At 32.9% G+C, this 21,977-nt stretch overlaps 2 protein-coding genes across 4 annotated transcripts in view; one reads left to right on the top strand and one right to left on the bottom strand.

The window, feature by feature from the left end:
• LOC135847116 (mucin-5AC-like) overlaps window positions 1-11,133 on the bottom strand; it is a 321,695-nt gene extending 310,562 nt beyond the window's left edge. The window contains exon 1 of the mRNA XM_065366534.1: window positions 10,475-11,133. The gene's annotated coding sequence lies outside the window, so the exon portion shown is untranslated. The remainder of the gene's footprint in view (window positions 1-10,474) is intronic.
• LOC135847121 (ras-related C3 botulinum toxin substrate 3-like) lies at window positions 3,674-10,604 on the top strand. 3 transcript variants are annotated; one of them, XM_065366552.1, is made up of 7 exons: window positions 3,679-4,014; window positions 4,111-4,208; window positions 4,376-4,441; window positions 4,882-4,996; window positions 7,404-7,466; window positions 7,550-7,684; window positions 10,175-10,604. In XM_065366552.1, exons 3-7 carry the CDS (start codon window positions 4,431-4,433, stop codon window positions 10,337-10,339), a joined length of 489 nt encoding a protein of 162 aa, XP_065222624.1. In that variant the 5' UTR covers window positions 3,679-4,014; window positions 4,111-4,208; window positions 4,376-4,430; the 3' UTR covers window positions 10,340-10,604. The 3 variants fall into 3 exon arrangements, with proteins under 3 accessions (XP_065222622.1, XP_065222621.1, XP_065222624.1); XM_065366549.1 differs by lacking the exon at window positions 4,111-4,208 and having other exon boundaries at window positions 3,678-4,014; XM_065366550.1 differs by lacking the exons at window positions 4,111-4,208; window positions 7,404-7,466 and having other exon boundaries at window positions 3,674-4,014.
• Window positions 11,134-21,977: the final 10,844 nt, after the last annotated feature.

The following is a 21,977-nucleotide window of genomic DNA, read 5'->3' as shown; positions in this document are numbered from 1 at the left end:
TTTGAAGAAAAAACGTGGTTTATCGCAATTACCTACTACCTGTTATATCCTACGTGCAGGAAATGTCATCCCTCCAAAAAAAAAAAAAATGACCAAATAACTTTTCCATTGCTTCATGTGCACTGAGGGGGGATATAATAATTTTGTAATTGTACATGTGCAATAATAAATTAATTCTTTCGTTTGTTCATCCTTTGAGCGTGGGATCTTAAATTTTGCAAGGGATACTCGTACTTTCAACTCTAAACAAAAAAACATTACCAACACAAACACACAATTCTTCAAGAAAAAAAACATTGATTACTTTTTAGACACCCTGTTCTTAATAATCAACCAGATGGTTGCAAATTTTTACTACCTTTATAGATACCTTCTTTGTAAAACTTCAGAAAATTTTGGGGAAAAATGTGGTCGATTTTACACGTACAGATTATTTTTTTTTTGTAAAAAAAGTACAGGATATTTTTCTTAAATCACTGGCAATTTTTGGCGAATTACTGGCAATTTTTGGTTGGTAAATTACTGGTAATTTTTGGTTAGTTATTTGTTTAAAAAAAAAGTAAATTACTCGTATTCTTTGGTGAACAACTCGTAATTTTTGATTACGTATTCACTGATCATTTTTGGTAACTTACTGGTAACTTTTGGTAAATTACTGGTGATTTTTGGTAAATTACTGGTAATTTTTGGTAAATTACTGGTAATTTTTGGCAAATGACTGCTAATTTTTGGTAGATTACAGGTATTTTTTGATAAATTACTGGTCATTTTTGGTAAATTACTGGTAATTTTTGGTAAATAACTGGTAATTTTTGATAAATTACTGGTAATTTTTGGTAAATTACTGGTAATTTTTGGTAAATTATTGGTAATTACTGATAAATTACTGGTAATTTTTGGTAAATTACTGGTAATTTTTGGTAATTTCCACCCGCATACCATAAGCAATGCCAATGTCAATAGAAAGATGAGATCACTAATCCATCACTTGTTGACACAACATTTGTCAACTTCAATGTCAATACATGATGAGTGAAAAGTTGATATGTATTAAGATCGGCTGTCCTCTCCTTTCATTTTTGTCTCAACAAGGTCTCAACATAGGTGTCATTTTTTTGAGTGTAAAAGTGGCAAATCTTGATTGAAAATTTTCTAAATGTGTCCAAAACTCATTTCAGCCAAATTTTTGTAAAAAATGTTGGCTATTGTGGTAGACCCAACTTTGGATAAAAAGGTCGGGGGTTAAAAATTTTGATGGTTCTCGACTTTTTGAGCTCAAAGTAGACTATTCCTAGTGTGTCAGTTTCTATATACATTTATATGTATTGTAATCCTAATTGCGAAAGCTCATATCTCCAATTCTGAGATCACACCTTGTGTAAACTGTTCTTTTTGCACAGTAGCGCTCCCTATTGGACTTGAATGCTTGACTAAAATGTAGATAAGAGAGGGTGGTACCCCTCTGATAAATATCTTTTAGTTAAGCATCAAAGTCCAATAGGGAGAACTGCAGTGCAAAAAGAACGGTTTACACAAGGTGTGATCTGTTTTACAACTAGGACGACAATTTATATAAGTTTCAGCATGCTGGCGATTTTTCCATTTTATGACTTGGAACCTATTCTACTTGATCAAATAAGATCAAACATAGGGAATAGGGTTCTTTTGGGACCTAAAATTGACTCCCACAGTTTGAAGGGTCAAAGTTACAAATTACAGAAAGGTCATTTTTATGGAGGGGCATAATATGGCCCCAAATGAACAAAAAGAGTCCAAAATCATACCATTGGTCAGTACCTCCATTGTGATCAACATATCCAAATTTCAGCTTCCTAGGTCGTCCTCACCCCATTTAAGGTGGGAAAACCACATTTTACCCTCATTTTTTGACCCCCTCACCCCTCAAATTGATCTAGGGGTCCAAATTTTCAGCATACAATGGGAGAATGCCCCTTGAGTACTTTTTGCAAGTTTCAACTCTCCAACTATATTTAACCCTTCTCCAGGGTCAAAAAAGTGGATGTTTGATCTATTTTGCTTGTTTTTCGACCTTTAGAAACACCATACAGCCCCAACAAATTGACCTAGAGGGTCCAAATTCTCACAGTACCATGGGAGCATGTACCCGAAGCGCCTTTTACATGTTTCAACCTTGCAACCCCATTTGACCCCTCATCCGGGTCAAGAAAAAGTGAAATTTTGGGCTATTTTAAGTGTTTTTCAACTTTTGACCAAAGTTTAGGAAAGCTTACAGTCTCTCTAAATTGACCTAGAGGGTCCAAATTTTCACAGTACAATTTGAGGATGTACCCGAAGTGTCTTTTGCATGTTTCTTAGTAAATTACATAGATTAGGTACCATAATAATTTTTGGTAAATTACAAGTGTTTTTTTGGTACATTGCCAGTTTGTAATTCTTGGTAAATTACCAGTAACTTTTTGGTAAATTACCAGTAACTCTTGGTAAATTACCAGTAATTTTTTGGTAAATTACCAGCATTTTTTGGCAAATTACCAGTAATCTTTGGTAAATTTTCAATAGTTTTTGGAAAGTTACCTGTAGTTTTTGGTAAATTCCCAGAGATTTTGGGTAAATTACCAGTAATTTTTGGGAATTTACCAGCATTTTTTGGTAAATTACCAGTAATTTTCGGTAAATTACCAGTTATTTTTTTGGAGAATTTGTTAAATTTTAATCATGCCAGACTTTTATGAATTTGGAAAAAAATTGTATTAATATGTAGGTACTTGTGTGTTTTGAATGCATCGATAATTTTACATCATGTTGTTTAACTTTCAAGAACTTTGAAGATGAATAAGTAAATAAATAAATAAATTTCTGACACGTTTCCGAATTACACTGAAATAAACTTTTGATAATCCAAGTCCAACTTCTGAGATCATAGAAATTTTACGAATTGCTAGTATTGAATGGAACTCTCTAAAATGACTTTCTGACATTTGCCAGACATGTCAGAGTTTTGAAAACTTGGAAAAAATCCTGTACCTACAGCTCTTATAAATGAAAAGACATTCATAATCAATTTTCAAGCAAACACATACTTAGACCTACCTATAAGTGATTTAAAACCTTCCTTAAAGAGGAAACTTCACCCCCATTTACACTACCTCGCTTAATTTTTTCCAAAATTTAAAAAAATCGATCAAAAGTTACCCAAAAATATTCGTAAAATCCAGAAAACACTCCAAAACACATGTGAAAAATTAATTAATAACAATTAAAATTAGTCTTGAAAACTTTTTTCAAAATCCATCAAAAATTTCTGAAAAAAAAACGTAAAAAAAATGAAGAATCGTTCTGAGAGGTAAAATTGTTGAATAAAAATGAGGAGCCATCGTCATAATAATCATAATCAGTCTCATCGAAACCAAATTTTCAAAGAGGAGAATCAAAGGGAAAACTCGAACCGATCGCGATAACTCACGAATACCTACCTATGTACTTCCATTATTCCAAAGGAAAAAAAAAGAAAACCCAAACAATGAGAGAGAAACAACGAATAATACAGCACTTGTGCTAATCACAATGAATACATTTTTGATAATATTGTTTTCCAAGCGATACATTTACCTAGTTATTTGTTCTATTAAATATTGAACACGGTTTGTAATTGAAGTGTACTTAATGGAAATATTTTACAAAATTTATAAACGATTGGTCGATCGGTCGATACTTGCTTCTTGCTAAGTATATTGTGTGACTGCTGCAGCTACAATAGCTACGTTCTGTTCGCAATTCTCATTTCCGCGACTTTATCGCGTCCAAAGCGGATACGATATGCATATTGTTGATAAATTCGTACAATTATTGAGTATTTGCCATCGTGTTATTGAAGGAAAAAAGCTACAGTGTGGTGTGTTCTAGTACCGAAGTTGGATCGTAATAATTGTACCTCTGACTACAGCATTTATGCAGTCATAAGATGAAGTGTGGAGTAGAAAGTTCTCCTGGTCATAAGTTTTCTGAAGTGAAATGTGTCGTTGTTGGAGATCGGTAAGTGTAAATTTTCGTTGCTTAATTATGTTATCACCTTATCGAAAAATATCTTTAAATTATTTCAAAAGTGAGTGGAATTTATTCACTGTATAGATAGATGATGCGTTTTCGACCTTTGCTCCGCTTAAAAGAATTTCAAAGGCATTCAGGAAGCAGTATTAAGAAGAGAAAAAATTCTCTATCAGAGTCAGGTGACAATGAAGACCATCTTTGTAGGATATTTTAGACTCGTGGCACGTGAAAAATGGAATTTGAACTTATTGCTATAGAACTGCCACCAATCAGTCTCCTCTCATATTTTTCCCTGTGAAAAAAAAATCCACGTCCTGAACTTTCACATGTGTCATTTTTATTCCAGATTTGTTGGTAAATCCTGCTTACTGAATAGATACGCCAATCAACAGTACCAAGAGATGGCATGTTTGTAAGTTAATAAAGCTCTTTATGAATTTTGATCACCTATATTTTCCCCAAACATCCCATTGAGATCCACACTTCTTTCAAATCCTAAGACACTTTACCCCCTTCAAATATCCCATCTCTTAAAAAACGATTAAATCACACTTCGTCATTAAAAATAGCTCAATTTATTTTCTTTCCTCTCTTTATACATTGAACGGTTCAAAGAAAGATGACCTCTGGTTACAAACTTCACGAGAGGTAAATAGAAAAAGATGATGATATTTAAATTCTGTATTCTGCAAAAACTCATCTTCCTTCTTCCATACCTAATTTAAATGTCGTTAACCAACTTCTCGTAACCTATACCTGCGTATTTCCTCCACCATATCTCCTCCTTCCTTCCTTATACTCTGTTTTAATTTATATCGGACTAATTTCTTAATAATTTTACGTACGCGGCAGACAAAACAGCTTCTATTCGATTCTCGCAATGGAAGACGAAAATTTCTTTATGGAATTAATCGATATGGATGGTCACGAAAATGATAGATTTCGCAGCCTTTATTATCCCAATACCGTGAGTATACAAATAACTACACTAGATAGATACTCGTAGATGCAATAAATTTAATTTTTCGGTGGGGAAAGAGGAACGTGAAAGGAAACAGAGCGAGGTTCCGCGGATGATTCAAAGAATTAAATGAACAGGTGGGTACTGCATCGTGCGATGATTAAAAAAATGTAATTAGGATGGGTAATTTTTATGTTTATGATTTGGATGTACCTAATTTTTCGTCGTTTTTTGCACTTCCCCGAGCTTTTTTATGATTTTCCTTTTCTTTTCTTCCTCTTTCGTAATATTTCCTCGAGAAAAAGTGTTTCGCAATCTCGAACTGAAAACTTATATGTACCTACCTACCTACCTACCTACCTACCTATAAACAGGGATGTCAAAACAAAACCGAAAAAAACTGTCAGAAGGCCCAAAAAAATGTTAAAATTATTGATAGCAAAAAACAAAACCAAAAACGAAAAACGATACTGATTAAAAATCAGGACAACCGAAACCAAATACAAAAACGATACCGATAAGTATACTTAATATGTGATGTGCTCATTGTGCTCTGAGAAAAGGGACCTAGTGTGTGAAAATGAAGTTCTGAGAAAAACGCATTTAAAGTTTCACTACTGTGAATGCGTCTTCAGTTGAGAGAAGAGCTGTGAATACCAACGTTGGTGACGTCACTCGCCTGTCGTTTCGCCTTAAAAAGTATTACTGTGACAATATCTTCGGTTGTTGCTACTCTGTCTCGTTGCGGCGGTTGTGGTGCTCGATTTTTTGAGTGCACTACTTGGAAATATTGAGCGCTCAAAACTTTTAAAGCTCTCTGGAGGCGGATCGAAGCACTCTACGGAAAAATGAAGTCGAAGAAAGTTGTAGAGAATTAAATTTCCAATCGACATAATGTCGTTAGTTTTTCTCTAGGATGCTTAGTTTTCGATATAATCGCAAAAGAAAGTAAAAATTGAAAAAATAGAAAAAAACATTTTTCGATTTTTACGTTCTTTTGCAATTATATCGAAAACTAAGCATCCTAGAGAAAAACTAACGACATTATGACGATTGGAAATTTAATTCTCTACAACTTTCCTCGACTTCATTTTTCCGTAGAGTGCTTCGATCCGCCTCCAGAGAGCTTTAAAAGTTTTGAGCGCTAATATTTCAAATTTTTTAAGTAATTTTTTTCTCATTTTATAGAATTTTTTTACGTTTTTATAATGTTAAAATGTTCTTATCAGAAATTTAGCTCATTCCATGTTATTCTACACACTTTTAGGTGCCAGAATCCACTCTTAAGTCAAAACCCATTTTTTGACACACTAGGTCCCTTTTCTCAGAGCACATCACAATTGTTTTTACAGCCCTGCTTATGAATTTGGGATCGTCTCAACAATTTTAATACATAGGTACTTATATAATGAAACTGTTTCAAACCCCTTTACAATCCAAATTTTATCCTTTGACAATTCACAGTTGAATTTTTGGTAAATTGTGAAAATTGAAAAAATTAACTTTGTTGAATACGAGAAAATTAAAATAAAATTTTAAAAAAGCACATTTTAAAAACTTGATTTCAAGTTTCATTGAAGCTAATTTTTTCAACGAAATCTCGACACTTAAACTGCAAGATATAGTGATTAAAGATTGAAGGACTACTTTGGGAACATGAAACTAAGTATAAAAATCAGATCAATTTTGAGAAATTTTGAATGTAATCTTTACTAAAATTTCTAAGGAAGGGCTCAAATAATTTTTCTGATAAAAAAGCATTTTTCAAAATTGCCATTTGCAAACTCCCTTTTCTCTCTCATTTGTTTCTAAAAAAAATCAACCATAATGAAGAAATCCAACAAGTACCTAGCTTACATTGGTGTGCAGGTATTTATTTAAAAAAAATTTCTTATATTTTTAAAAGTCTATTTTTTCAAGAATTTAAAAATTGTCATTACCTCCCCACACCCACCCCCACTCCCACAACGTTCAATATATTTTTCTCTGCTTCGTTGAGGTCAAAACTAAGAAAAAATTATACCTACTTTTAACTTGAAAAATGAATATTTCTCCAATTTCAAATTTTTTAAGCTTAAAAATTATCCAGTCTCGGAAAATGGTTTCTACTTTTTTTTTTCATTGTTTGATATTTTTAATTTATACCTATAAATGACTCTCAAATTCTACTTATCCCACAAATGGTCTATTTTTCAAAATATGTATTTGTATAAGTGAAATTCACATTTTTTGACTCTAATCAAAATCTTGCTCTCATGCAACCTGACACTTCATGAAAAAAAAAAAAAAAAATGAAAACTCCATCTAACAAAATGAATTTTAAACTTTCTGATGAAATCAACATTGATTAAAACAAAATCTGATGGTTGATGTTATTCTTCTTAATCTTCAATTTTATTTTATTGCTTTGCAGAAATTAGTCTTTCTATGTTTCTCACTCATCGATCACGTATCACTTCAAAATGTCCGTACCAAGGTATGCTTACATCTGGTTCTCCTATTCCAATACCCAAGTTGAAAATTTTTCTTTGAGTTTATTTATCTATGTATTCGTTTCAGTGGTATCCAGAAATAAAAGCTCACTGTCCTAACACGCCGATCGTTCTCATAGGCACGAAATTAGATCTACGATATGATAGAGAAACCATCGAGCATCTTCAAAAATATGGTCAAGCTCCTGTCAAACGTCTTCAAGTAAGTTACCTTTGATCGTTTGAAATCAAAGCATCTGAACCTTACTAGAAATAGGTAGTCAAAAAAAGTGCTCATGCATCGCAAATCAAAACAACTTATTATTTTTTGCAAATCTGTAAACTTACTCGTAATATAAGTACTAAGTAGGTATTCAGAAGAATAGGTACCTACCTAATTCAAGTGTAGCTCTCATCATTTTTTTGGTTTTGAATGATCGTGTTCATTTGGGGAACTAAAAGCACAGAATTTTCACTTTTTTTTTCTTCAAAAATCAGCAAAAAAGAAGGTTAGTTTTATGCTTAGGGACGATTCGAATCATGATTCGATTGATTTCGTAATCCATGATTCAAATTATTTTTTGAGCGAACAATATTATGAGCCATGAATTACGTTCACAAATCATTTTTTCTCCTCGTTCTCTTTATTAGACAATGTTGCTCCTGTACTTTTCATTTTTGTAAAATTTTACTCGAATTTTCAGGACGGAACCTACTTTATTAACTTTAAATCATCTTTCAAGCAATTCTGTTCCAAAATTGACTTCACGTTACCTATAGCCTACCTCCCAAAATTTTGGCAATTTTTAGCAATTTTCAGTTAGGTACCTATTTTCATGCTATTTTCTACAGATTTTATGATACTTTCATAATTTTTGTGAAATTTATTCCAAGTTTGGCATTTGGTCAATTTTATTCGTAATGTTTCATCATTTACGTAATTTTTTCAAAATTTTGCTCAAATTCAGACACTATTTAATGAATTTTTGTTCATTTTTGGTCATTTTTAATTGCTTTTATGCCATATTTTAATGAGTTGTAACATTGTTTCTATTATACAGTTTTGGGTAAATTTGTCAACAAAATGTCGTCAATTTTTTAATAATTATGTTGTGCTTACCAATTTCTAAGTGTACCAACCAATTTTACAATTTCTCGGCAATTTTTCAAGCAATCAAGATATGTTGTGAAATTTCAGGAATTTCCAACTAGATAATGTATGTATGTATGTATGTATGTATACCTACATATTTTTAGGACATTCGAACAAATTTTTCAAACATTTTGAATTTTCATCATTTTATAGTGAGGAGTAAGTTTGGCAAATTTGCATGCAATTTTAAGAATACTAAATTCATTTTTAATACTCGTAAGCAATTTTTTCAAGATTTTAGTCAAAACTTTGAGATATTTTATCAAGTTGTGGTGAAATTTTACAGTTTTTACATGGTTTTTCCACAATTTTATTTTATAATATTTCATAATTTTCCAAATGATTTTCAAGTATTTTTTTTTTTATATTTTTGAGCATTTTTATAATATTTTACTCAATTTTTACAAAGTTTCATAAATTTTTAGCTATACTTTCAACCATTTTCATGACTTTTTAACAATTTTTTGAGTAATTTTTCCAAAACTTTGCTCAAGCATGCTAATTTTTCATCAACTTATGCTAATCTTCAATGACTGGGAAGCCACTTTAATCATTTTTTTATGCTTTCTGCATTTTTGATGAATTATTATTCCATTCTGAGACTAAGTAGGTAACTATTTGTTTAATTTTTGATAACTTTCAATAATGTAACAAGCGAACTGCTCGAAGTGCCCACCTACAATCTGAACAGTACTGCGATTTTTGGACAGAGCATAGTTCGAAACCCCCATAACCAAAATTTCAGCTGCCCAAATTGATTTTTTGCGAAGTTTTGAAAATTCAAAATCGATCATTTTTGACGATTTATGCTTCTTAAAAAAAAATTATAGGTACATTTATTCCGTAAAAACGATGACAACTGAGTAGCCCTGAAACTATAATACCTTATGAAACCTCCAAACCGAGTTTTTTTCCATTTCCGGCCATTCTGGAGCCTTCAACGCGAATTTCAATTTATTCAATAAGCCACATATCTACTCGTAACTCGATTTTTAGCTACCCAAACTAATTTCCACGCCTTCTTGAGAAATTACAACCCTTGAGGGCTTCATAATGACTCAAAATGGCAAAATTTGGTCTATCTATGGAGATGATATTGATTCAGAGACTAATTATAATCATTATTACAGAAGATTTAAAAGCATACCTATATCTATTGTCGAAAATGGTCAATTTTAAATTTTCAAAAATTGAAAAATCAATTTAAACAGCTGAAATTTTGATTATGTGGGTTTCAGGTCATGAAAAATGTCACCCAAAATTTTTAGAAATTTTGGTATTTCGACCTTCAGTGATAGTAAATATTTTCAATTTTCAAATGAAGTAAATTCTGACAAAATTCAACACACAATTTGATACAGATAGTTGAATTTATTGCACCTATGTTCATTGCAAACTGGCAGAGATAGGTACCTCTTCGAGTACCCAGTACATTTTCATACTTACCTATTTAGGCACAAGCAAAGAGTTGTTTTGATCAGCGATGTGCTTTTTTGACAGTTCCTACTTCCTAGCTACACGAGTTGGTAATTGAGATATCTAATCTAATTAATTTTACAGGGATTATTTATGGCCGAGTCTATCGGTTCTGTCAAATACATAGAATGTTCGGCGAAACAACAGAAGAATTTGAAAACCGTTATAGACGAGATTTTAGGACCAGTTTTGAGCGAGATGTACATGAGGCCATCGCCGCAGCCGAAAACAAAATGTGTTATATTTTGACTTATATAGGTAGGTACTCAACTAGGTACTCATACTCGTCGATCTTTGAACCCTGCCTTCAAAAACTCCAACATCAGAACCAGTAGGTAGCTCATAGTGCAGCTAGATCACAACGTATTGCACGTAGTAACTTACCCAAATAAATACTTCGGAACTCTGAATCCAAATCAAGATGCAAATATTATGATACTGTATTGTAATTCGTGTAACACAATCACTCACTATATAAAATCAATAAAAATTGAAAATATTTTTTTGAAAATAACTCGTATATGTTTTCGCGCAAAAACACTTCAAACACAATTCACTGATACTTTATCGATCACCAAATCTTTATCGCACAGGATCACCTCACCGAGTATAAGGTTATGATCAATTCACCTCACCAGAATTCGAACACGACGAATAAATCGATGTCCAGTACACACTTCGTATCGTAGGTATTCTCGTATTTACACGCAATGCAACAAGACGACCGCGACACGACGCGAAAAGCGTATCCAGATTCACCAGAGCACTGAGAACGAGCAGCAGAAGCCAGAAGATTAGTTGCGGCTCTCGAGGGACTTCACGAACCTCGACGACGACGACCAAACAAACGCACTTCCCATATACATTTTTTTCCTCTATGGTTTGTTGCTTAACCGCGCGCTTAACGCTTTACATATTAATGTGTACCGGCTCTGGATCTGCTGGGCTGTATGTTCACGATACCATCACAATAATAACGCCACACTACCAATAAAAGTACACTCCGGCAGGTTAGTATAAGATATAGGTACCATCTACACCAACACAACAGCATGACCAACCGAGAAAAATAATACGAAAAGCTAATGAAAAAAAAATGGCGATACGGTTTGTGAGATTATGAAACCTTATATGAAAAAAAAAAAAAAAAAAAAAAAAAAACGAGAAAAGTGTAGGTACGTTGTACATATATAAACGGATCACTACGATACGCCGCAGTCGCTGCCGGAAAAGTTCATCGAAATATTGCCACCATTGTGTCATCGCCACTACATAAAGAGTCGGGTGTGAAATATGTACGTACACAGTAGTAGGTTTAGGTGTACATATTACATAGGTAGGTACCTAGATCTACTAAGTACACAAGGTGGAAACATACAGTACCAGGAAGGGTCACCTGCAGCACGAAGGGTTGAAAGAGGCCAATAAAGGGCGGGTGCCAGCCAAGACCCATATAATAGTCGTAATATTTAACCCCATGAAAAATGAAAACGAAAACAACAAATCACGTAGTATATGATTGATCGTTTTGTCGCCGCAAAGCTTTCGTTTCGTATAATTACGTGTTTATTTGGAAAGTATACACCTAGCTAGGTGTATTATTAAATGGCACCTAATTAGACCACGATAGCTCATATTGCGTGTGCTCGATTGATTTGATTTGATTTTCATTTCAAGTTTTGTTCTTTGTTTCAATCAATTGCACGTTGACTTAAATTTGAAGACATTTTCCTGAAAAGTGCGCAGCCCCTAAGTATGGTCCACGCATAGATTCATTTTAAGCATATTCATCTTCACAAACGAATAATTTCAAATCAATTCATCATTCGTGAACGATTTGTTCACATTTCATACACAAACTGTTCACGAACGATTCATTCCAACTCGATTCATCATTTATTATTAGGGCTAGGATTTATATGCAAACGCATATCTATTTTGGCTATACTAGATATCGCATATCACTGTTTCTTTTGCGATTCATACATTTCTGAGACGAATGGTGAAATTTTTTAGCGCATATTTCCGCATATTTTGGGTATACCCAGTTGACCAAATGCTAGCAAATTTTACGCTAGCACGAATGGTGCCGGAATTTGAGACACTTTTTTTAAAAATGCTAGCAAATCAGTAGTGATTAGGTCGCATTAGCGTAGCAGAATTGAGCACAAACAGCTAGGGTATAGCTAGCATAAAGCTAGCATTTTGTTAGCACTTTGCTTGCAATTCTGCTACGTAAATGCGACTAAATCGCGACTGATTTGCTAGCATTTTTAAAAAAAGTGTCTCAAATTCCGGCACCATTCGTGCTAGCGTAAAATTTGCTAGCATGAGGCTAGCCTTTTGCTAGCGCAGGAAAAGTTTGATTATCAGGAAAATTATTTTTACTAATTAACTTTTAAAAATACTAGGAGGTGTTTTCAATCAAGTCAAGGTGGTTCCAGGGATGCGATGATATCCGATATATCATGATATTTATCGATACGTATCAGATCAGTAGTGTATCGATACGTATCGATCCAAACTTGATACCGAGCTTTTGAATTTTGTTTGTTTTTGGCTTTTTTTTATCTGTGAAAATTTTGGCATTTCAGCCAACTTTTTAAGCTAAATAAGCAAACAAAAGTATCATGATATTTATTGATACGTATCATGATATTTTCAGAAGTATCGATACCGTATCGATACGGTATCATCGCATCCCTGGGTGGTTCTCCAATATCCAAAAATAGGCAACTGACCTCCTACGCTAGCTCACCGCTAGCATAGCGCTAGTGAGGTGTGCCAGAGTAAGCAGAGTGGTAGCACTCTTCTTACTATCATACAAAATACTACCTTGAGCTTATATTCAGATTGACTACATACTTTATCTAAGAGTAGCAAAGTATACCATGAGAGAGATCAACGCTAGCAATTTGCTAGCATTAAGCTAGCGCTTGGGTTAGAAGTCTCTTTATTGAAAAATAAAGTTTTTTTTTTTAAATTAAAAAATTGCCAAAATTTAAAATTTAAAAATGAAATATCAAACAAACTAAAAATAAGAAATTGCAAAAACATTTGAACAACATTTTTAATGAACAAATTATACCTACATTATAAAAAATGAAATAATTACAAGAATGATTTTTCAATAATGGAATATTCTTCAAAATTATTGTTCAAAGTTGAAAAGTAGCCAAAATAGAAAGGAAAAATACCTACCTGTTAAAATGAAAAGCATTAACAAATTTGAAATTTTTTTAAAAATGAAAATAAAAAAATCATTGAGAAACGAAAAATTACGTATTTAGGTATCTGTTAAAAATATTTAAAAATTCCATTTAAAAAATGAAGATATGGAAGTATTTTTCTGAAAAATGGGTGAAAGAGATTCACTGAAGTTTTTCTGTACTTGCATGAGTAGGCTATGAAGGAAATGCCAGTGAAAAACATGCTAGAAAAAAAATGCCACATACTTGCTCGCATTTTGCTGGAATCTAATTCCATACAGAAAGCTAGCTGAAAAGTGAGGGCAATCAGCTAGCGTTTTTCTATTGCTAGATTGCAAAGTAAAAGCTAGACGAGAGAGACTAGAGATCTGCTCGTATTTTGCTAGCATTAGATTGCTAGATAAATGTAAGCAGATAAATGCAAGCGTATTGCTAGTGTAGAAAAGCAAGCAATTATCCGTTAGTAAAACGCTAGCATTAAGCAAGCACAATTAGTGTGATACAAATGCTAGCTGAAAAAAGTGAGAGAATTGCTAAAGAATTGCTAGAACATAATTTGCCAGAAAAAAAGTGCTAACAAATTGCTAGCTTTTTGCAAAAGATTTAATGCTAGCTACAAAAAGCTAGAAAAATGCTAGCACTTTCCCAAAACGTGAGTAAAATGCTAGCAATCCGCTAGCACTTGGTCAACTGGGTAAATGCATATATTCGCATATTTTCATCAAAAAATGCTCTTATAGCGCATATTCATCGCATATTTCGAGTCGTTAGCGCATATTTCGGAAAAAAATTGCAAAAATTTATTTTAAAAACACAAAATTTTGAAAAAAATCATATATTTTTCAAATTGAAAAAAAATTAAAAAAAATTAAAACCATGAAAATATTAGCCAATTTTTTGTAAAAAATGATGGATATTGTTTTTATTTGTATCTTGGCCAGGTTTCGATACTTTTAAAGAGCATTTGATGATCGGATGTTATTTCGATGTTCAATTTTTGCATTTTGTAAAAAGAAAATGCTATTTTATGATATAAATCTGAATGCGTGTAGTTTTCTTGTTTATAAACTGAAATTTTAGCTCCATATTAAAAATACCTTCATTTTGATATGCAACATGCTGTACTTTAATAGTGCATATTTCGCATATTTTTGTCATTTTAGCGCATATATTCGCAATTTTTCACGCATATTTAAGGCGCATATAATCGATTTTTTAGCGCATATAAATCCTAGCCCTATTTATTATAAACCACGTAATTTCAAATTGAATCGCCGTTCGCGAACGATTCATTTCAAAACGATCCGCGATTCGTGAACTATTAGTTCTGATCTGATTCATTTTCATATCTTCAAATCTGCTTCTGCTCATCGTTCGTGAACGTATTATAATTCAAAATTGATTCATCGTTCGCGAACGATTCATTTCGAAACGATTCATCGATCGTGAACAAGTTTGTGTTCTAATTCGATCCACTTCATTTTATGGTTCACGAGGATTCATTTCAAGTTAATTCATTGTTCACAAAATTCACATTCACGAACGAGGCAATTTAAAATCAAATCATCGTTCGCGAACGATTCGTTTCAAACCAACTTAATGGTACACGGATGATTCAAGATTCGTGAATGATCAGTTCCGATTAGATTCATGGTTCGCAAATCATTGACTCCCGATTGATTCATCGTTCACGAACGACTTATTTCAAAATGATTCTTCATTCGTGAACGATTAGTTTTTCACTTCACTTGAATTGAATCGAATTCGTCATTCACAACTTCACAAGAAATCAATTTGAAAATTTCACTTGGATTCATCGTTCGTGAACGATTCATTTCAAACCAACTCATGATTCGCGAACGATTCGTTCCTAGTTCATTAATTGTTCGTCAATTAATGTTCACTGACCACAAAACGACTAATTTCAAATCCATTCAACAATATTTTCATGTTTGTTCCAATTCGATTCACTTTTCACTTTCACTTATGACTCTTTTTAAATTGATTCATTGTTCAAGAACGACTAATTTTAAATCGACTCAATATGATTCACAAACGATTCATCTCAAATGGATCCATCCATCATTCGCGACCGACTAATTCTGAAATTCGTGAACGTTTTGTCCCAATTCGACTCCGTAGTTCGCGAACGATTCAACGTTCACGAACGACTTATTCAAATTTTATTCACAATTCACGACTTTTACGAGGACCCATTTTCAATCCCATTTCAAATAGATTCATTGTTCACGGTACACAAACGAATATTTATTATGTTCAAATCAACTCGAAGTTCGCGAACGATTCATTTCAAATTGATTCATCATAGGTAAGCGAAAGACGAAAGATGAATTTTGAAATGATTCGGATTCAATTCATCGTTCGTGAACAATTTGTTCCAAAATTCGTTTCATAGTTCGCGAACGATTCATTTTGAACTGATTCATCGTTCACTAATAATAACTCCTTTCGAAATTCTAATCAACTCATTTTTCACGAACGACTGACATACTTATTCTAATCTAAAATTCATTCAATTTCAAAGGATGGTCCATTTCGAATCAGTAGATTCATGAATCATTTCAAATGAACGAATGACATTCACAAAAGATTCGTTCCAATCTTATAACTAGTTCGCGAATGATTCATTCCAAGTCCATTCATATTCACTGAAGACGAGACAGATAATTTGATGTCTATTCAACATTCATACCTTGACCCAAACAATTCAATTTTTTCATCGTTCGCGAACGATTCGTTCCCATCCAATTCATCATTCACGAATGACGTAATCATTTCGAATTGGATCTTCGTTCGTGAATGATTCATTTCAAACCAACTCATGGCACATGAACGATTCAATTTGAAAGTTCGCGAACGATTCATTTCAAATTGATTCATTATATTAGCAAATAACTCACTTCGAAATTATTACCTATTCATTTGTTTTTCTTTATTGTTCGTGAACGATTCGTTCCGTTTTCATTTATCGATTCTTTTTTCGCGAACGAGGTGATTCAATTCGAAGTGATCCATAGTTCGTGAACGATTAGTTCCAATTCGATTCATGTCTCCAAATCTATGTATCGTTCGCAAATGATTCATGATTCGTAAATTGTTTTTTCCAATTCGATTCATCATTTTTATCGTTCGCGAACGATTCGTTCCCATCCGATTCATCATTCACAAATGACGAAATAATTTCGAAGTAGATCTTCGTTCGTGAACGATTCATTTCAAACCAACTCATGGCACATGAACGATTCAAATTGAAAGTTCGCAAACGATTCATTTCAAATTGATTCATTATGTTAGCAAATAACTCACTTCGAAATTACCTATTCATTTTTTTCTTTTCATGTCTCCAAATCTATTTATCGTTCACAAATGATTCATGATTTGTAAATTATTTTATCCAATTCGATTCATCATTTTTATCGTTTGCGAACGATTCATTTCAAATTTATTAATCAAGAGCAAACGTCTCATTTTGAAATGATTTACTTATTTTCTTCGTGAACGATTCTTTCAAAACGATTCATTACTCATGAACAGCTAATTTGAAATCGATTCATCGTTCACGAACGACCATGATCGATGCAATTCAACTGTTCATGATTCACGAAGCTGATGTTTCTTCCAAAAATGATCACTTATGTCCCCCCTCTATAATTCATTTCAAAAACTGAATCTTGACGAATACATTTTCACGATTCACATTCACGTATGATTCTTCTGAGTGAAAAATCGCTCAAAAATGATTCAATTCCCCCCTCCTCCTTCAAAAAATACATTAAGTTCCTATTTTTGAAATTTCAGATGATATTATCGTTCGCGAACGATCAATTTCCTTTTTCGTTCTTTTACTTATCAGTTATCACAAATGAATTCATCGACAGAAGAAGCTACCTTACTTACAAATTCACATCGAAAAATTTAGAATGGAAGAATATTCAACTCATCAATAAACCTATATCAATGTTAATAGACTTACTGGAACCAATGCTGCAGATATTACTCAACATATTTAAAGAGCAACAGACGAAATAAATTCGCGTATCGATATATGTAGGTAGGTACCTTATATCTTATACCTTATTCGACCCAGTTGATTCAATGGATTCTCATCGTCGTTCTTCTTCTTTTATCCATCAAATCGCACGTCAATCATTCATCCATAACAAGCATTTAATATTATCTCACGTGTACTTTTCATCTTTTATAAATGCATGTAAACGAATAAGTCATATAGCATGTGCATTATACATTTACCCGAACGAAGACAGTTGCTAGTTTTTAAACCAGTTTACCTCTTTTTTTCTCTTTTATAATATGCTCTCTTTTACGATAAATATTGCTGTTTCACGATTATAGGTAAGTATACATGTGTAATACATATTGTACATAGATATGTATGTAGGCAGTACCTATAGGTAAGTCTCTAAGTACCAACTTGAGTACGTATTTACCATTGATAATTCGATGCGATTTGATTGGTCTTTACGAGTTTTTTTTTTCAACGAAGGTCGCCCATAAACGCGTTCACGACTTCGATAAGCTACATTTGAGTTCATTCTGATTGAAATAATAGATGAAAAAACAAATAGGTAAGTGAAGAACATTTAAAGCACAGATCTAGATCTTCGTGGTTAGTAAATAATAGGGTGGCCCTTATTTATACTTGGTGGGGGAAAAAAATTTGAATTTTTTTCGGGACACCCCCTAGTTTGGTGCCACTCCATGAGAAAATAACGCATAAAAAATTTCAACTCAATCGATGCATATTTACCCGTGCCGCACACCACTTTTTATAATGATAGCATCACGCGCGCGAGCTCAGTACAATTCCACGACAAACTCGTGGCAAATGAAACGTACATTAACGCGCCTCAACTTCAACTTGTTTTTTCAATCTTAAACGTTCGTGTTTGTTCTCATTAGAGGACGATCGAAGTCACACTGTTTGGGTTGAGGTGTTCATGTCATTTTGCCGACAATATTGGTAATTCTTGAGACAAAACCCAAGATTTTAACCCAATTGATGGTATAAAAATTTGAAAAAAGGGAGTGATTCTGTTTAAAAAAATACATTAGCCTACTAATTCGATTTTTTAAATTTTATGTACCTATTAAGTAATCATGTAATTTTTTAATTTAATTCTTCTATTTTTTTAAACGTGTGAAAGAGCATTTTAAATGGCCTAGAAGTGAAAGCAAAAGTTTTGGAAAATTTATAATTCAAAAAATAGAACTACATAGGTACTTTAAAAAATGAGTTTCTCTAATACATATCAGCAAATATTTTTAAAATTGAATCAATAGTTTTTTTAAATTCCATGGTTCGTACTCATTTTTTCCAAATGAAAAGGGCCAATCTATCATTGATTTATTAGCAACCCAAAAAACTCAAAAAAGTGACCAAAAAAGTGGCAAAACATGTGCAATACTTTTTAATGCACAAAAAAATCACCAAAAAAACTAATACTTTTCGCTTTTAATCAAAATGTCAAAATGAAATACTCAATAATTTCAGCAAAAAGCGGGACACTTTGGCAATTATGTACTGCCAAGGAAGTATTTTTTAGCAATTTTTGCCAAATAACTTAAACTACAAAATATTTTGTAATTTTTTGATTTAAAAAAACTTTTTTAGCAATTTTGGGTTAAAAATGGAAAATTTCGCGATTTTTGGGAATAAAAGTGAGACTTTGAATATTTGAGCAAAAGAAATGGCTTGTTAGCTAGGGATTTCTGGCAAAAAAACAACACATTAGAACAATTATTGTAAAAGAGTGGGAGTTTTTTGATGCAAAAAACAACACAATTTTTTGCAGATTTTGGCAAAAAAAGAAAATTTTACATACTTTTGGTAAAATGTGAGCTTTTTTGCTATTTTGATAGAAAACAAGACTTCGACAATAATTTCAGGAAAAAGCGGGGCGTCGTAGCAATTCTTAGCTGAAAAGCGAAACTTTTTAGCAAGATTTTTTTCATGGTAAATTGACAGAATGGACTTCTAGCCTTTTTGGGAATAATGGACAAAAAGTAATAGTATTATTTGGCAGCTTTTGGCAGCAAACTGATCTCTATATTCGAGAAAACCAAACACTGATCTTCAAGTGCATATCCCTCTTCCCTCCTATGCATGCATACACCCGATAAAGAACTTGATAAGCTACCTAGAATCGACAACCAACTTACAACATGTAAGAGATAAAGGACCCCGGTACAACGAGTCTCATTCCCCACGCGTTATCGTGGAGAAATTCTGAACACCCGCGCCTGATGCTTACATTTCAAAAAGGGGCGTGCGGCACGGGTTAATATGCATTGATTAAGCTAAAAATTTGTATACGTTATTTTCTCATAAAACAGCACCAAACTAGGGGGTGTCCCAAAAAAAATTCCAAGTTTTTTTTTAAGGGCCACCCTAGTAAATAATTTGTAAAAAAAAATGATTCCCGGGAAAAATAAAAATATAAATGGCAAGTAGGTAGGTAATAATATCTCCAAGAGCAATATCGGTCAAATAATTGTCTGAAGTATGTAGATGCTGAACAAGCATGGCCTGAAGATAAGTGAGGATGTGAGTAGATAGAAAAATTCAATTATTGTGTTAGGTATGATCATAATACGGTTGTTTTTTTTTCTAATTACTTACCTACATTAATCCATAAATAATTACTTTTTAAAATGAATAAAAATTATTTTTCGGTGTATCTAATCGATTAGATAGTTTTATGTTTGTGCAGAACCCAGAACGTAAATAACTCATTCGTTCGATAGTTCGGTGGCATCATTTTTCGCATGCAAAAAATCAATAAATTGATAATTTCTGTATGGTAATAATTTAAATATTACAATACAAAAAGGTATTATGAATATTTTGTAATTTTCTCGTCAGAAAATTCTATGCGATGTGATGATTTTTCAAACTCAAATCGTTCCTGCTTACAAAAGAATTGCACGAATCTCTAGAATGGCTCTTTTAAGGCATTCGCGAAATATTTCATTTTCAAAAGAAAAGAATTCGTTCATTATACCTACCTACTTAATAAATGATAAAATTATACACTATCAAGACGAGAGAAAAATTAGAACATAGGTAGGTTGATTCATTTTTTAGTCGTTTGAGAAAAAGATGAGCCAAAAACAGAATCACATTTTCTGTAATTCAATTTCACGGACTGAAAAAATTCAATCGTTCAAAAATAATTTAAAATGTTGAATTTGGCGCCTTCCCCTTCGCGGTGAAGGGCATTTGAGTCCAAATAAAAAAAGAAATGTGTGAATCGTTCGTTCATGAACGAATCGTTTTGAATTTGAAGAACTACTAGTCGTTTAATTGCTAAATGAATTTTCCAAGGGACTCACCGTTAGAAATTCTTGGACTTGAGAATTAAATTACCAAGGAACCTTTTTCAAATTATCATCTCGCCCAGAGTCGTTCGCGAACGAATCGATTCACACGGCTATTCATTTCGTTATTGAACGAACCCTCCTAGTATTTCTTAAAAGATCCTTACATACTGAAATTAATTATGGTGGGATCTTTTCGAAAATCTCAATTTGCTCAAATTCGTTCGCGAACGAATCGTTTTGAATTTGAAAAACGAGTCATTTAATTGCTAAATGAATTTTGTAAGTGGCTTACTATGAAAAATTCTAGGACGTGAAAATCAAATTACCAATGAACCTTTTTCAAATCATCAGCTTGCTTAAAGTCGTTCGCGAACGAATCGATTCACACGGCTATTCATTTCGTTATTGAACGAACCCTCCTAGTATTTCTTAAAAGATTCTTACATACTGAAATTAATTATGGTGGGATCTTTTCGAAAATCTCAATTTGCTCAAAGTCGTTCGCGAACGAATCGTTTTGAATTTGAAAAACGAGTCATTTAATTGCTAAATTAATTTTCTAAGTGGCTCACTATGAAAAATTCTAGGACGTGAAAATCAAATTACCAATGAACCTTTTTCAAATCATCAGCTTGCTTAAAGTCGTTCGCGAACGAATCAATTTGCACGACTATTCATTTCAATGTTGAACGGACTTTCGAGTAGTTCACAAAAGATTCTTACATACGGAAATTGATTATGGTGGGATCTTTTCGAAAATCTCAATTTGTTCAAAGTGGTTCGCGAACGAATCGTTTTAAATTTAAAGAATTTCTCATTTGATTGCTGAGTGGATTTTCCAAGTGGCTCACTGTGAAAAACTCTTGGACTTGAAAATTAAATTACCAAGGAACCTTGTTCAATTTATCAGCTCATTTGAAGTCGTTCGCGAACGAATCAATTTGCACGACTATTCTTTTCGTTGTTGAACGGATTCTCGAGTAGTTCACAACAGATTCTTACATACGGAAATTGATTATGGTAAGATCTTTTCGAAAATCTCAATTTTCTCAAAGTCGTTCGCGAACGAATCGTTTTGAATTTGAAGAACTTCCCATTTGATTACACGAATGGATTTTCCAAGTAGGGCTAGCTCGTGAAAGAAAGATTCCTGGGTGCGGAAATTAAGTTATCAAAAATCCTTTTCCAAATGTACAATTTAAACAAAGTCGTTCACGAACGAATCGATTCACACAAGCGTTCATTTCATCGCAGAACGAATTTTCCGGGTAGTTTATGGACGATTTTTGCATTAAAAAAATTGATGACGACGAGAT

The sequence above is a fragment of the Planococcus citri genome, chromosome 5 (assembly GCF_950023065.1).
Source record: "Planococcus citri chromosome 5, ihPlaCitr1.1, whole genome shotgun sequence".
NCBI lineage: Eukaryota > Metazoa > Arthropoda > Insecta > Hemiptera > Pseudococcidae > Planococcus > Planococcus citri.
Note: the sequence above shows the minus strand (reverse complement) of the source record. Positions and strands in the feature narration are given on the sequence as shown.

What these genes read in the sequence shown, in the direction of transcription:
- LOC135847121 (XM_065366549.1), top strand. Translation starts at nt 3,944, where the DNA reads ATGAAGTGTGGAGTAGAAAGTTCTCCTGGTCATAAGTTTTCTGAAGTG. An exon ending in TGTGTCGTTGTTGGAGATCG is followed by an intron (nt 4,015 to 4,375) that starts GTAAGTGTAAAT and finishes TTTTTATTCCAG; the next exon opens with ATTTGTTGGTAAATCCTGCT. An exon ending in TACCAAGAGATGGCATGTTT is followed by an intron (nt 4,442 to 4,881) that starts GTAAGTTAATAA and finishes CGTACGCGGCAG; the next exon opens with ACAAAACAGCTTCTATTCGA.